Consider the following 13,356-nt stretch of genomic DNA (forward strand, 5'->3'; position numbering starts at 1 on the left):
GACAAATTATAAGTTATAATATTTTTTTGTTCTGTTTTTTTTTTAATGAAAAAATGGAAACTGAAATTTTCTGTGGAAGAAAATCTGTTTTTTTACAAACAATAAAAACTTGTCAATGTTTAATAGTAGTGTTGTGAAAAATCCGACAGTGCATCTAGGATATTTTTTTTTATATTTGTGTTTGATATTCTCGAAATTAAAAGAGAATTATTGTATTTTTGATTTCTCTGACAATCTTGTTTTCTCTTGGACACAAAAAGGAACAGGTTTGCTGAATATGTATTAAATATGTATATTGGTTTTAAGAGTTTTCTTTGTCTCTTGAAGTAAAGACAAATTGGCAGCCTTTTGGCACTTTTAGGCTACTCCTAAAAGAATGTTTTGGAACTTCGAGTAAGGTCACTGACAAATATTGATTATCGTATACAACTCAACCTAAACAACTGACTATAATCGTTTGACGACGTTCTACACCTTCGTTGCGGGGTATGCCTCTTAGAAGAAAGGGGGGAAACTTATATGCCAGCGAAAGTTGGTAACAATGCATTTATAGCAGAATACTCAAATCATATGTTTCAGTATTGAATACTTTATAAAAATAAATTATAATAAATTACGGAAATTACGGAATAAATTACGGAATTAATTATAATAAATAAATTAAAAATAAATGGTACGGTAAACAATCCTCATTTTTTAATATGTTATTCCTTACAAAAAAAACCTTTAATTTAAGCACAAATAATTAAAAATCGTAAATTTGGATCAAAAGTTATTAACTTTTAAAAATTCCCATAAGAGCCCATGCTAAAACTTAACTTTGACCCTTAATAGTAATTAAACGGCACGGTAAAACAATTTTTTAAAAATCAAGTCTTAGTTTTTTAAGTAAACTATAACAACTAAAATTTCATGCAAATTCTTAATTCTTTGCCGAAGGTGTAGAACGTCGTTAAGTTGGCATATATCACCGTTCCAGTTGCTTATCTTATGGTGTACTATACAGGGTGTTTGGTAACGAATGGGCCATAACCTTAGATTTCTAAGCTTAAAATAGGTCGATTTAAGCTAACTTACTTTAGTACGAGAAATACGGGGTGTGCGAAAGTTAAACTTTTATTTTATTTATTCTTGAATATCAAACTTTTATTCCCTTAATACTTTTACTTAAAAAGAATATACTACATTCATCTCGCTAAACTCAACCGTTTTCAAAATAAACGCATTTTAAATCTGCGATGCAATATAATTTTTTGCGTAGGTAATATCATTGTAGTTACAAAGAATATAGACGTGAGTAGAAGGGTACTGCCCTGTAACGTTTTAGCATAGGATTTTGTGTTCCCACTGAGTAGGTGCATAGACCTGACAACGACTACGGAGCTTACGCGATCTCACCACCGCCCGCACCACGGCCGAAACATCCCTCGTCAACAAGCCTGCTTTGAAGTGACAAATAAACGTGACCATCTGTTCCATATCCGTGACCATCTGTTCTTCTAGGAGAGTATATATTCTTTGGTAGTTACTTACACCCGAAAAAAACCTTGAAACCATAATAATTGTGCAAGTTCTCATAATTATGTCATTGCAACGCAAATTCCATTTGAAGGAATTTGCGATACATTTTTGGAAATTATTATGGTTTTAAGTTTATTTTTTGGGTGTAACTACAATGATATTATGCAAAAAAATTATTTTGCATCGCTGATTTAAAATGGGTTTATCTCGAAAACGGTTGAGTTTAGCTAGATGAATGTAGTATACCTTTTTTAAGTAAAAATAATAGGGGATTGAAAGTCTTGATTCAAAAACTACGTAAAGTCGGTAATAAAAAAATTGAACATATTAAATGAGCGCGTGAAAAGCCTATGTGGCGCCTTCTGGGTAATACATAATGTTTGGCGGCAGGGTTGGCAGGTTTAAACCAACATGCTTGAAACCTTGGTTTAAACCAACTGGTTTAAACCAACTGGCTTTTTTAAGAAAAAAACCAAACTAGTGTTTTTATTTAAAGTTTTTCATTGTTTATTACTCTATCTATCTATCTAATCAGCCCTAAACATCCATCCTTGGATATAGGCCTCCTCTTCCTTCTTCCATGCCTCTCTATCTTGGGCAATTTGCATCCATTTTGACCCAGTGTGTTTCTTCAGGTCATCAGACCATCGCATCTGTGGCCTTCCCCTTTTTCGTTTGTGGTTCCATGGTCTCCAATGTATTACCATCTTAGTCCATCTTTCATCCTTCTGCCGTAGGGTGTGTCCGGCGAACTTCCATTTAAGCTTTGCTACTTGGGTAGAGACGTCTTTCACTTTTGTTTTGTTACGGATCCATTCGTTTCTTTTCCTGTCTGATAATTTAATGTTCAGCATTTGTCTTTCCATGGCTCTTTCTGTCTTTGCTATTTTTTCCATATTCTCTTTTGTAAACGTCCATGTCTGAGAGCCATATATTAAAACAGGGAGTATACATTGATTGAAGACTTTTGTTTTTAGGTATTGCGGGTATTTTCTGTTCTTTAGAATATAAGACAGTTTTCCGAATGATGCCCAGGCCAACCTCATTCTTCTCTTTATTTCTTCGGTCTGATTTTCTCTATTTAATCTAGTGATTTGTCCTAGATATATATATTCTTTTACTTGTTCTATTCTTGTTTGTGCCACTGTAATTACTAGTTCTTCTTCTATTTGGTTTATTACTATTATGTTATAAAATAATTTTTTCATTTTTAAAGAATTTAGACTTATAATACTTTGTATCAAATAAACAACCTGGTTTAAACCAAAAACCTGTTTTTTTGGTTTTTTGAAAAAACCTTGGTTTTTGCCAACCCTGTTTGGTGGCGAATTTAGATTTCTCGTCCCCAAAACCCCCGCTTACCAAATTTTGTGTTGTTATCCCACACTTGTTAGGAAATATTCAAGAATAAATAAAATAAGAGTTTAACTTTGACGCCCTGCATTTCGGTTATAAACAACTTTCGTACTAAAGTAAGTTAGCTTAACTCGACCTATGTTAACCTCAGTAATCTAAGGTTAAGCTATGACCCATTTGCTACCAAACACCCTGTATAGATGAATGCAATAAAAAATTCACTTACCCAAAAATGGTTTTTCTTGAAAATCAACATCTAAAATTGTTCCATTTGCTATATCTCTATCGATTTTTCTAGCATCTTCTAAAGCAGCTTCATATCTAGAATCTACCAAAGCATTTAAAACGGGATTTACTTCTTTAATTCTGTCAACAAATGCTTGTACTATTTCTTCTGATGTTAATTCTCTCTTTCTTATTTTTTGTGCAAGAGATGTAGCACTTTCAAGAATTATTGGATTAGTACATTTTTTAATTGGAACTCTCTTTGAGTCATTAAAATATCCAAATATAACGTCTATAAGAATATCAATGTAGTATCTTGTGAAGAGAAAAACTTTGAGCAGCATTGTTCTAACATAACTACAAAAACCTCTATTTCTATGACTATGTTTCTTATGTTCTTTAATATCCTGAAATAAATAGAAAAAATAATAATAATAATAATAATGATAATAATAATAATAATAAACGTATAAACGTATATATAATAAACGTAGTGTCCATCAACGAAAGCATTTTGCGCTTCTATTATAAGGTGACAAACCTCGGTCAAGAAACAATCGGCTACAGACAACAGCTGTATGCCGAATTTTGCAGGGAGTACCCAGATATTCAAGTATCGGAGCAAAGAGTATCAGATCAATACCGGGTAATCATAAGAAATAATCTTATCCCAGAGACTAGACGCGATGCCATCAAAAGCGAAGTCGAACGGGAGATTAATAACCAAGAACTAGTTTTAGATCAAGTCCCTAACGAAATCCTTGAGGAGCAGATTCCTGAGATTCCCATACCAGAAACTCAACCTGACAATACACAGCAGGAAAACAACGAGTTGCGCCATAGTCTAGAAAACGAAATGGCTCGTGCCGTACAAGAGTTTAATGGAACAAATCCACTTAGCAGACCACCGCTACCACGAATAAACTCTTGTAAGAAACTAGGTGCGCTGTTACAAATTGCGAACACTGAAGTCCTACCCAATTATGTCGTAGAGGCCCACACATTAGAATATCTGCATATGCTAATCTACTGTGCAGCAACAGCAATTGCCAATGTAATGGGCGTTAAGATCAGAACACGACGGGGTACTAATAACGGAAGGACTGGTAACAGAATTGCACCATGGGAAAAGAGACTTCTCGGAAAAATTGAATTACTGCGTAGGGATATTGGTCAAGTCACAGAATATATAAGAGGTGTAACAAGTAGAAAAGTCATTAAGAGAGCTGAAGAAATAATGCAGAGCACTGCAAGACACTCGAGATACGATCCAGAAAATAACACAGCCCAACAGTGTCTGGATACATTAAAACAAAAACTCTCCGTCTATTCAGGACGATTAAGAAGGTATAAAGTTAGTAACAACCGAAAATGTGACAATGCACTTTTTGAGAACTCTGAGAAGGCGTTTTACCGAAAACTCAATTCCACCGTGGAAAGTGTCGACAAGTCTTACCCAAGCCAAGAAGAAATTCATGAGTTTTGGGGAAATCAACTTTCCACGCCAGCTGCTTTTAACAACAATGCTGGCTGGATAGAAGATACGACGCACAACTGTCACCACTACGTCACTGCTAACTACGAACCATTCACGACTGAAGAAGTCTCAAATGTCGTCAAAGAGCTTCATAACTGGAAATCTCCTGGACCAGACGGAGTTCAGAACTTCTGGCTTAAAAAGTTTTGGAGTATTCATGAGTGCTTATCAAAATTAATTAATCATGTTATTTCTAATCCGCAGGAATTACCATCATTTCTAACTCAGGGAACTACTTATTTAATACCCAAGGATCAAAATAACCCCCAAGATCCATCCAAGTACCGCCCAATTACTTGTCTTCCAACTTTGTATAAATTGGTCACATCCTGTGTCACCCGGCGTATCTACCAACACTGTGCTCTAAACGATATCATAGAGCCTCAACAGAAAGGATGCGCTAAGGGTTCCATGGGTTGCAAAGAACAGCTTATCATCGACTCAGTCATTTCTAACCAGGCATTAACTAAAAAAAGGAACCTTTTTACTGCTTTTATTGACTATAAAAAGGCCTTTGATTCAGTACCGCATGAATGGCTAATAGATATTTTGAAAATATACAAAGTTGATGATAACATAGTGACCTTTTTAAGGCATATAATGAGAGATTGGAAGACTAAAATTCACCTCCAAATACCTGGTGAAAAAAATATTGAAACCGAAAATATCGCAATCAACCGGGGCCTGTTTCAAGGAGACTCGTTGAGTCCACTGTGGTTCTGTTTAGCTTTGAACCCCCTTTCCCAGCTATTAAACTCCACTGACTCAGGTTTTAGCATTAAAAGCAATAATACTGTAGTAGCGAAGCTCAATCATCTGTTGTATATGGATGATTTGAAATTAATGGCTTCCACTCGAGAACATCTAGAAGAGATGCTAAAAACTGTAGAAACATTCTCTAATGATATCAGTATGCAGTTCGGTCTAGACAAGTGCCGTGTTTTGAATATAGTCAGAGGAAAGGTACAGCCCGGTGGATTCGATATGCAAAATGGCCAGAACATCGAGGCCATGGGCGATAACGATATGTACAAATATCTTGGAGTAAAGCAGGCGCGGAAAATTGACCATAAGCAAATGAAAACTGAGATAACTACTGAGTTTATAAGAAGGGTAAAACAGCTGCTTCGTTCACAGCTTAACAGTAAAAATTTGTTTAAGGCACTGAACACCTACGCTTGTTCCGCGCTTAGCTATTCATTTGGTATTGTTAAGTGGACAAAAACGGATGTAGAAAATCTTCAGCGAAAAGTACGAACACACCTCACAAAGGCACAAAAACACCACCCTAAAAGTGCAGTAGAACGAACGACATTACCCCGGTATTTAGGAGGAAGAGGACTTATGGATATAGGTGAGCAATTAGATAAACAGATTGCTAATTTAAGAACTTATTTTCAGATGCAGGCTGAGACATCTACTCTACATCGCGCAATTTGCGCAGTAGATGACACAACACTGATCAAACTGAGGGAACCAGAAATGCGCATAAACCACCTTACTAAGGACGAAAAACTGCGCACCTGGATGGGTAAACCTCTGCACGGGCGACATCCCAATGCAGTTAGCCAAGACTATGTCGACAATACAGCGTCGAACTATTGGTTGACATCAGGAAAGATGTTCCCTGAAACGGAGGGTTCATTACTGGCCATTCAGGATCAGGTTATACCAACCAGAAATTACCTGAAATATATCGTCAAAGACCCTCAGGTTCAAAACGACAGATGCCGATATGGATGTCAAGCCCAAGAAACCATCCAACATATTACAGGGGGCTGCCAGGCATTTGCTGCAACTGAATACAAGGAGCGGCATGACGCAGTGGGAAAAATCCTTCATCAAGAGATAGCTAACAAGCTGGGACTTCTCCAAACGGACCATCTCCCATATTATCAATACGTTCCTGAGAGTATGCTTGAGGATGGCAACTACAAGCTTTACTGGGACCGCAGTGTGCTCACAGACCAAACAGTGGCACATAATAGACCAGATCTCGTACTAGTTAATAAATTAACAAGACAAACAACACTAATTGATGTGGCGATACCTAACAACAATAATCTACGTAGTAAATTTACTGAAAAGATCGCCAAGTATAGAGATCTGGAAATTCAAATACGGAGACAATGGAGAATGCAAAGTACCCAGACGATACCTATTGTTATGTCTACTACTGGAGTCATTCCGAAGACCCTCCTCGAAAGCATAAAAAAGCTGGGTCTCAATGAACATATTTATAAGACCATGCAGAAAGCTGTACTACTTGCGACGGCCAGAAGTGTAAGAAAATTTTTGGGAGATACACCTGCATTCCAAGTCACCTAGGGCTCGATAACACGGAAAGAGTCCCACCAGAGCTCAATCCTTTTGATACCGTAGGTATCTGGGATGAGTCAATTTTCCCCTCAGAGGGAGTGTGAGCCGTATGGCTAAATCTGGATAATAATAATAAAAATAATAAAATGATAAAAATAATAAAATGATGGTTTTGCTTGTTTTCGATTCAGAGGGTTGCACACTAGCTAGACAGGCCCTGTTTCTACCCTTTCAGGCGTCATCAGTAGCTTTCCAAAGTGTGCCCACCTCTGAACCAAAAAATAGCTCCACCATCATTTTAAAGGGAATCTGAAAAATAATTCAAATTTCCCATCAGACGCGATACAGCGACATCTACTAAAAAACTGAAGAATCTCAGATGCAGAATCCACCAATTTAATAAATTAAAATGGTAGAAAACTGAGATCCTTCGTGTTTGAAAGTTCTTACTGGTACATCCTCAATCTGCGACTTTTTCAATTAATAAGACAGCAGACGACGAATATAGAAAACGAAAGGGAAACGATCACATTTCGCTTTCATTCGTCTAGGAAAAACGGGCAGCAGAGGAACTTTCAGTACTCAAATCCGAGTAATAGGAAATAAAAATAATAAAATGATGGTTTTGCTTGTTTTCGATTCAGAGGGTTGCACACTAGCTAGACAGGCCCTGTTTCTACCCTTTCAGGCGTCATCAGTAGCTTTCCAAAGTGTGCCCACCTCTGAACCGAAAAATAGCTCCACCATCATTTTAAAGGGAATCTGAAAAATAATTCAAATTTCCCATCACACGCGATACAGCGACATCTACTAAAAAATTGAAGAATCTCAGATGCAGAATCCACCAATTTAATAAATTAAAATGGTAGAAAACTGAGATCCTTCGTGTTTGAAAGTTCTTACTGGTACATCCTCAATCTGCGACTTTTTCAATTAATAAGACAGCAGACGACGAATATAGAAAACGAAAGGGAAACGATCACATTTCGCTTTCATTCGTCTAGGAAAAACGGGCAGCAGAGGAACTTTCAGTACTCAAATCCGAGTAATAGGAAATAAAAATAATAAAATGATGGTTTTGCTTGTTTTAGATTCAGAGGGTTGCACACTAGCTAGACAGGCCCTGTTTCTACCCTTTCAGGCGTCATCAGTAGCTTTCCAAAGTGTGCCCACCTCTGAACCGAAAATAGCTCCACCATCATTTTAAAGGGAATCTGAAAAATAATTCAAATTTCCCATCAGACGCGGTACAGCGACATCTACTAAAAAATTGAAGAATCTCAGATGCAGAATCCACCAATTTAATAAATTAAAATGGTAGAAAACTGAGATCCTTCGTGTTTGAAAGTTCTTACTGGTACATCCTCAATCTGCGACTTTTTCAATTAATAAGACAGCAGACGACGAATATAGAAAACGAAAGGGAAACGATCACATTTCGCTTTCATTCGTCTAGGAAAAACGGGCAGCAGAGGAACTTTCAGTACTCAAATCCGAGTAATAGGAAATAAAAATAATAAAATGATGGTTTTGCTTGTTTTCGATTCAGAGGGTTGCACACTAGCTAGACAGGCCCTGTTTCTACCCTTTCAGGCGTCATCAGTAGCTTTCCAAAGTGTGCCCACCTCTGAACCGAAAAATAGCTCCACCATCATTTTAAAGGGAATCTGAAAAATAATTCAAATTTCCCATCAGACGCGATACAGCGACATCTACTAAAAAATTGAAGAATCTCAGATGCAGAATCCACCAATTTAATAAATTAAATTGGTAGAAAACTGAGATCCTTCGTGTTTGAAAGTTCTTACTGGTACATCCTCAATCTGCGACTTTTTCAATTAATAAGACAGCAGACGACGAATATAGAAAACGAAAGGGAAACGATCACATTTCGCTTTCATTCGTCTAGGAAAAACGGGCAGCAGAGGAACTTTCAGTACTCAAATCCGAGTAATAGGAAATAAAAATAATAAAATGATGGTTTTGCTTGTTTTCGATTCAGAGGGTTGCACACTAGCTAGACATTTTATTAATTGAAAAAGTCGCAGATTGAGGATGTACCAGTAAGAACTTTCAAACACGAAGGATCTCAGTTTTCTACCATTTTAATTTATTAAATTGGTGGATTCTGCATCTGAGATTCTTCAATTTTTTAGTAGATGTCGCTGTATCGCGTCTGATGGGAAATTTGAATTATTTTTCAGATTCCCTTTAAAATGATGGTGGAGCTATTTTTCGGTTCAGAGGTGGGCACACTTTGGAAAGCTACTGATGACGCCTGAAAGGGTAGAAACAGGGCCTGTCTAGCTAGTGTGCAACCCTCTGAATCGAAAACAAGCAAAACCATCATTTTATTATTTTTATTTCCTATTACTCGGATTTGAGTACTGAAAGTTCCTCTGCTGCCCGTTTTTCCTAGACGAATGAAAGCGAAATGTGATCGTTTCCCTTTCGTTTTCTATATTCGTCGTCTGCTGTCTTATTAATTGAAAAAGTCGCAGATTGAGGATGTACCAGTAAGAACTTTCAAACACGAAGGATCTCAGTTTTCTACCATTTTAATTTATTAAATTGGTGGATTCTGCATCTGAGATTCTTCAATTTTTTAGTAGATGTCGCTGTATCGCGTCTGATGGGAAATTTGAATTATTTTTCAGATTCCCTTTAAAATGATGGTGGAGCTATTTTTCGGTTCAGAGGTGGGCACACTTTGGAAAGCTACTGATGACGCCTGAAAGGGTAGAAACAGGGCCTGTCTAGCTAGTGTGCAACCCTCTCAATCGAAAACAAGCAAAGCCATCATTTTATTATTTTTATTTCCTATTACTCGGATTTGAGTACTGAAAGTTCCTCTGCTGCCCGTTTTTCCTAGACGAATGAAAGCGAAATGTGATCGTTTCCCTTTCGTTTTCTATATTCGTCGTCTGCTGTCTTATTAATTGAAAAAGTCGCAGATTGAGGATGTACCAGTAAGAACTTTCAAACACGAAGGATCTCAGTTTTCTACCATTTTAATTTATTAAATTGGTGGATTCTGCATCTGAGATTCTTCAATTTTTTAGTAGATGTCGCTGTATCGCGTCTGATGGGAAATTTGAATTATTTTTCAGATTCCCTTTAAAATGATGGTGGAGCTATTTTTCGGTTCAGAGGTGGGCACACTTTGGAAAGCTACTGATGACGCCTGAAAGGGTAGAAACAGGGCCTGTCTAGCGAGTGTGCAACCCTCTGAATCGAAAACAAGCAAAACCATCATTTTATTATTTTTATTTCCTATTACTCGGATTTGAGTACTGAAAGTTCCTCTGCTGCCCGTTTTTCCTAGACGAATGAAAGCGAAATGTGATCGTTTCCCTTTCGTTTTCTATATTCGTCGTCTGCTGTCTTATTAATTGAAAAAGTCGCAGATTGAGGATGTACCAGTAAGAACTTTCAAACACGAAGGATCTCAGTTTTCTACCATTTTAATTTATTAAATTGGTGGATTCTGCATCTGAGATTCTTCAATTTTTTAGTAGATGTCGCTGTATCGCGTCTGATGGGAAATTTGAATTATTTTTCAGATTCCCTTTAAAATGATGGTGGAGCTATTTTTCGGTTCAGAGGTGGGCACACTTTGGAAAGCTACTGATGACGCCTGAAAGGGTAGAAACAGGGCCTGTCTAGCTAGTGTGCAACCCTCTGAATCGAAAACAAGCAAAACCATCATTTTATTATTTTTATTTCCTATTACTCGGATTTGAGTACTGAAAGTTCCTCTGCTGCCCGTTTTTCCTAGACGAATGAAAGCGACATGTGATCGTTTCCCTTTCGTTTTCTATATTCGTCGTCTGCTGTCTTATTAATTGAAAAAGTCGCAGATTGAGGATGTACCAGTAAGAACTTTCAAACACGAAGGATCTCAGTTTTCTACCATTTTAATTTATTAAATTGGTGGATTCTGCATCTGAGATTCTTCAATTTTTTAGTAGATGTCGCTGTATCGCGTCTGATGGGAAATTTGAATTATTTTTCAGATTCCCTTTAAAATGATGGTGGAGCTATTTTTCGGTTCAGAGGTGGGCACACTTTGGAAAGCTACTGATGACGCCTCAAAGGGTAGAAACAGGGCCTGTCTAGCTAGTGTGCAACCCTCTGAATCGAAAACAAGCAAAACCATCATTTTATTATTTTTATTTCCTATTACTCGGATTTGAGTACTGAAAGTTCCTCTGTTGCCCGTTTTTCCTAGACGAATGAAAGCGAAATGTGATCGTTTCCCTTGCGTTTTCTATATTCGTCGTCTGCTGTCTTATTAATTGAAAAAGTCGCAGATTGAGGATGTACCAGTAAGAACTTTCAAACACGAAGGATCTCAGTTTTCTACCATTTTAATTTATTCAATTGGTGGATTCTGCATCTGAGATTCTTCAATTTTTTAGTAGATGTCGCTGTATCGCGTCTGATGGGAAATTTGAATTATTTTTCAGATTCCCTTTAAAATGATGGTGGAGCTATTTTTCGGTTCAGAGGTGGGCACACTTTGGAAAGCTACTGATGACGCCTGAAAGGGTAGAAACAGGGCCTGTCTAGCTAGTGTGCAACCCTCTGAATCGAAAACAAGCAAAACCATCATTTTATTATTTTTATGTCCTATTACTCGGATTTGAGTACTGAAAGTTCCTCTGCTGCCCGTTTTTCCTAGACGAATGAAAGCGAAATGTGATCGTTTTCCTTTCGTTTTCTATATTCGTCGTCTGCTGTCTTATTAATTGAAAAAGTCGCAGATTGAGGATGTACCAGTAAGAACTTTCAAACACGAAGGATCTCAGTTTTCTACCATTTTAATTTATTAAATTGGTGGATTCTGCATCTGAGATTCTTCAATTTTTTAGTAGATGTCGCTGTATCGCGTCTGATGGGAAATTTGAATTATTTTTCAGATTCCCTTTAAAATGATGGTGGAGCTATTTTTTGGTTCAGAGGTGGGCACACTTTGGAAAGCTACTGATGACGCCTGAAAGGGTAGAAACAGGGCCTGTCTAGCTAGTGTGCAACCCTCTGAATCGAAAACAAGCAAAACCATCATTTTATTATTTTTATTTCCTATTACTCGGATTTGAGTACTGAAAGTTCCTCTGCTGCCCGTTTTTCCTAGACGAATGAAAGCGAAATGTGATCGTTTCCCTTTCGTTTTCTATATTCGTCGTCTGCTGTCTTATTAATTGAAAAAGTCGCAGATTGAGGATGTACCAGTAAGAACTTTCAAACACGAAGGATCTCAGTTTTCTACCATTTTAATTTATTAAATTGGTGGATTCTGCATCTGAGATTCTTCAATTTTTTAGTAGATGTCGCTGTATCGCGTCTGATGGGAAATTTGAATTATTTTTCAGATTCCCTTTAAAATGATGATGGAGCTATTTTTCGGTTCAGAGGTGGGCACACTTTGGAAAGCTACTGATGACGCCTGAAAGGGTAGAAACAGGGCCTGTCTAGCTAGTGTGCAATCCTCTGAATCGAAAACAAGCAAAACCATCATTTTATTATTTTTATTTCCTATTACTCGGATTTGAGTACTGAAAGTTCCTCTGCTGCCCGTTTTTCCTAGACGAATGAAAGCGAAATGTGATCGTTTCCCTTTCGTTTTCTATATTCGTCGTCTGCTGTCTTATTAATTGAAAAAGTCGCAGATTGAGGATGTACCAGTAAGAACTTTCAAACACGAAGGATCTCAGTTTTCTACCATTTTAATTTATTAAATTGGTGGATTCTGCATCTGAGATTCTTCAATTTTTTAGTAGATGTCGCTGTATCGCGTCTGATGGGAAATTTGAATTATTTTTCAGATTCCCTTTAAAATGATGGTGGAGCTATTTTTCGGTTCAGAGGTGGGCACACTTTGGAAAGCTACTGATGACGCCTGAAAGGGTAGAAACAGGGCCTGTCTAGCTAGTGTGCAACCCTCTGAATCGAAAACAAGCAAAACCATCATTTTATTATTTTTATTTCCTATTACTCGGATTTGAGTACTGAAAGTTCCTCTGCTGCCCGTTTTTCCTAGACGAATGAAAGCGAAATGTGATCGTTTCCCTTTCGTTTTCTATATTCGTCGTCTGCTGTCTTATTAATTGAAAAAGTCGCAGATTGAGGATGTACCAGTAAGAACTTTCAAACACGAAGGATCTCAGTTTTCTACCATTTTAATTTATTAAATTGGTGGATTCTGCATCTGAGATTCTTCAATTTTTTAGTAGATGTCGCTGTATCGCGTCTGATGGGAAATTTGAATTATTGTTCAGATTCCCTTTAAAATGATGGTGGAGCTATTTTTCGGTTCAGAGGTGGGCACACTTTGGAAAGCTACTGATGACGCCTGAAAGGGTAGAAACAGGGCCTGTCTAGCTAGTGTGCAACCC

General features: G+C 37.3%; 1 protein-coding gene across 3 annotated transcripts in view; it reads right to left on the reverse strand.

Moving 5' to 3' along the window:
* LOC114332385 (fatty-acid amide hydrolase 2-A) overlaps nt 1–13,356 on the reverse strand; it is a 180,156-nt gene that overhangs the window by 149,969 nt on the left and 16,831 nt on the right. For all 3 annotated transcript variants that reach the window (XM_028282174.2, XM_028282173.2, XM_028282172.2), the window contains exon 2: nt 3,104–3,509. In XM_028282174.2, coding sequence (XP_028137975.1) covers nt 3,104–3,509 — 406 coding nt within the window. The remainder of the gene's footprint in view (nt 1–3,103; nt 3,510–13,356) is intronic.

Source organism: Diabrotica virgifera, chromosome 7, assembly GCF_917563875.1.
Source record: "Diabrotica virgifera virgifera chromosome 7, PGI_DIABVI_V3a".
Lineage (NCBI taxonomy): Eukaryota > Metazoa > Arthropoda > Insecta > Coleoptera > Chrysomelidae > Diabrotica > Diabrotica virgifera.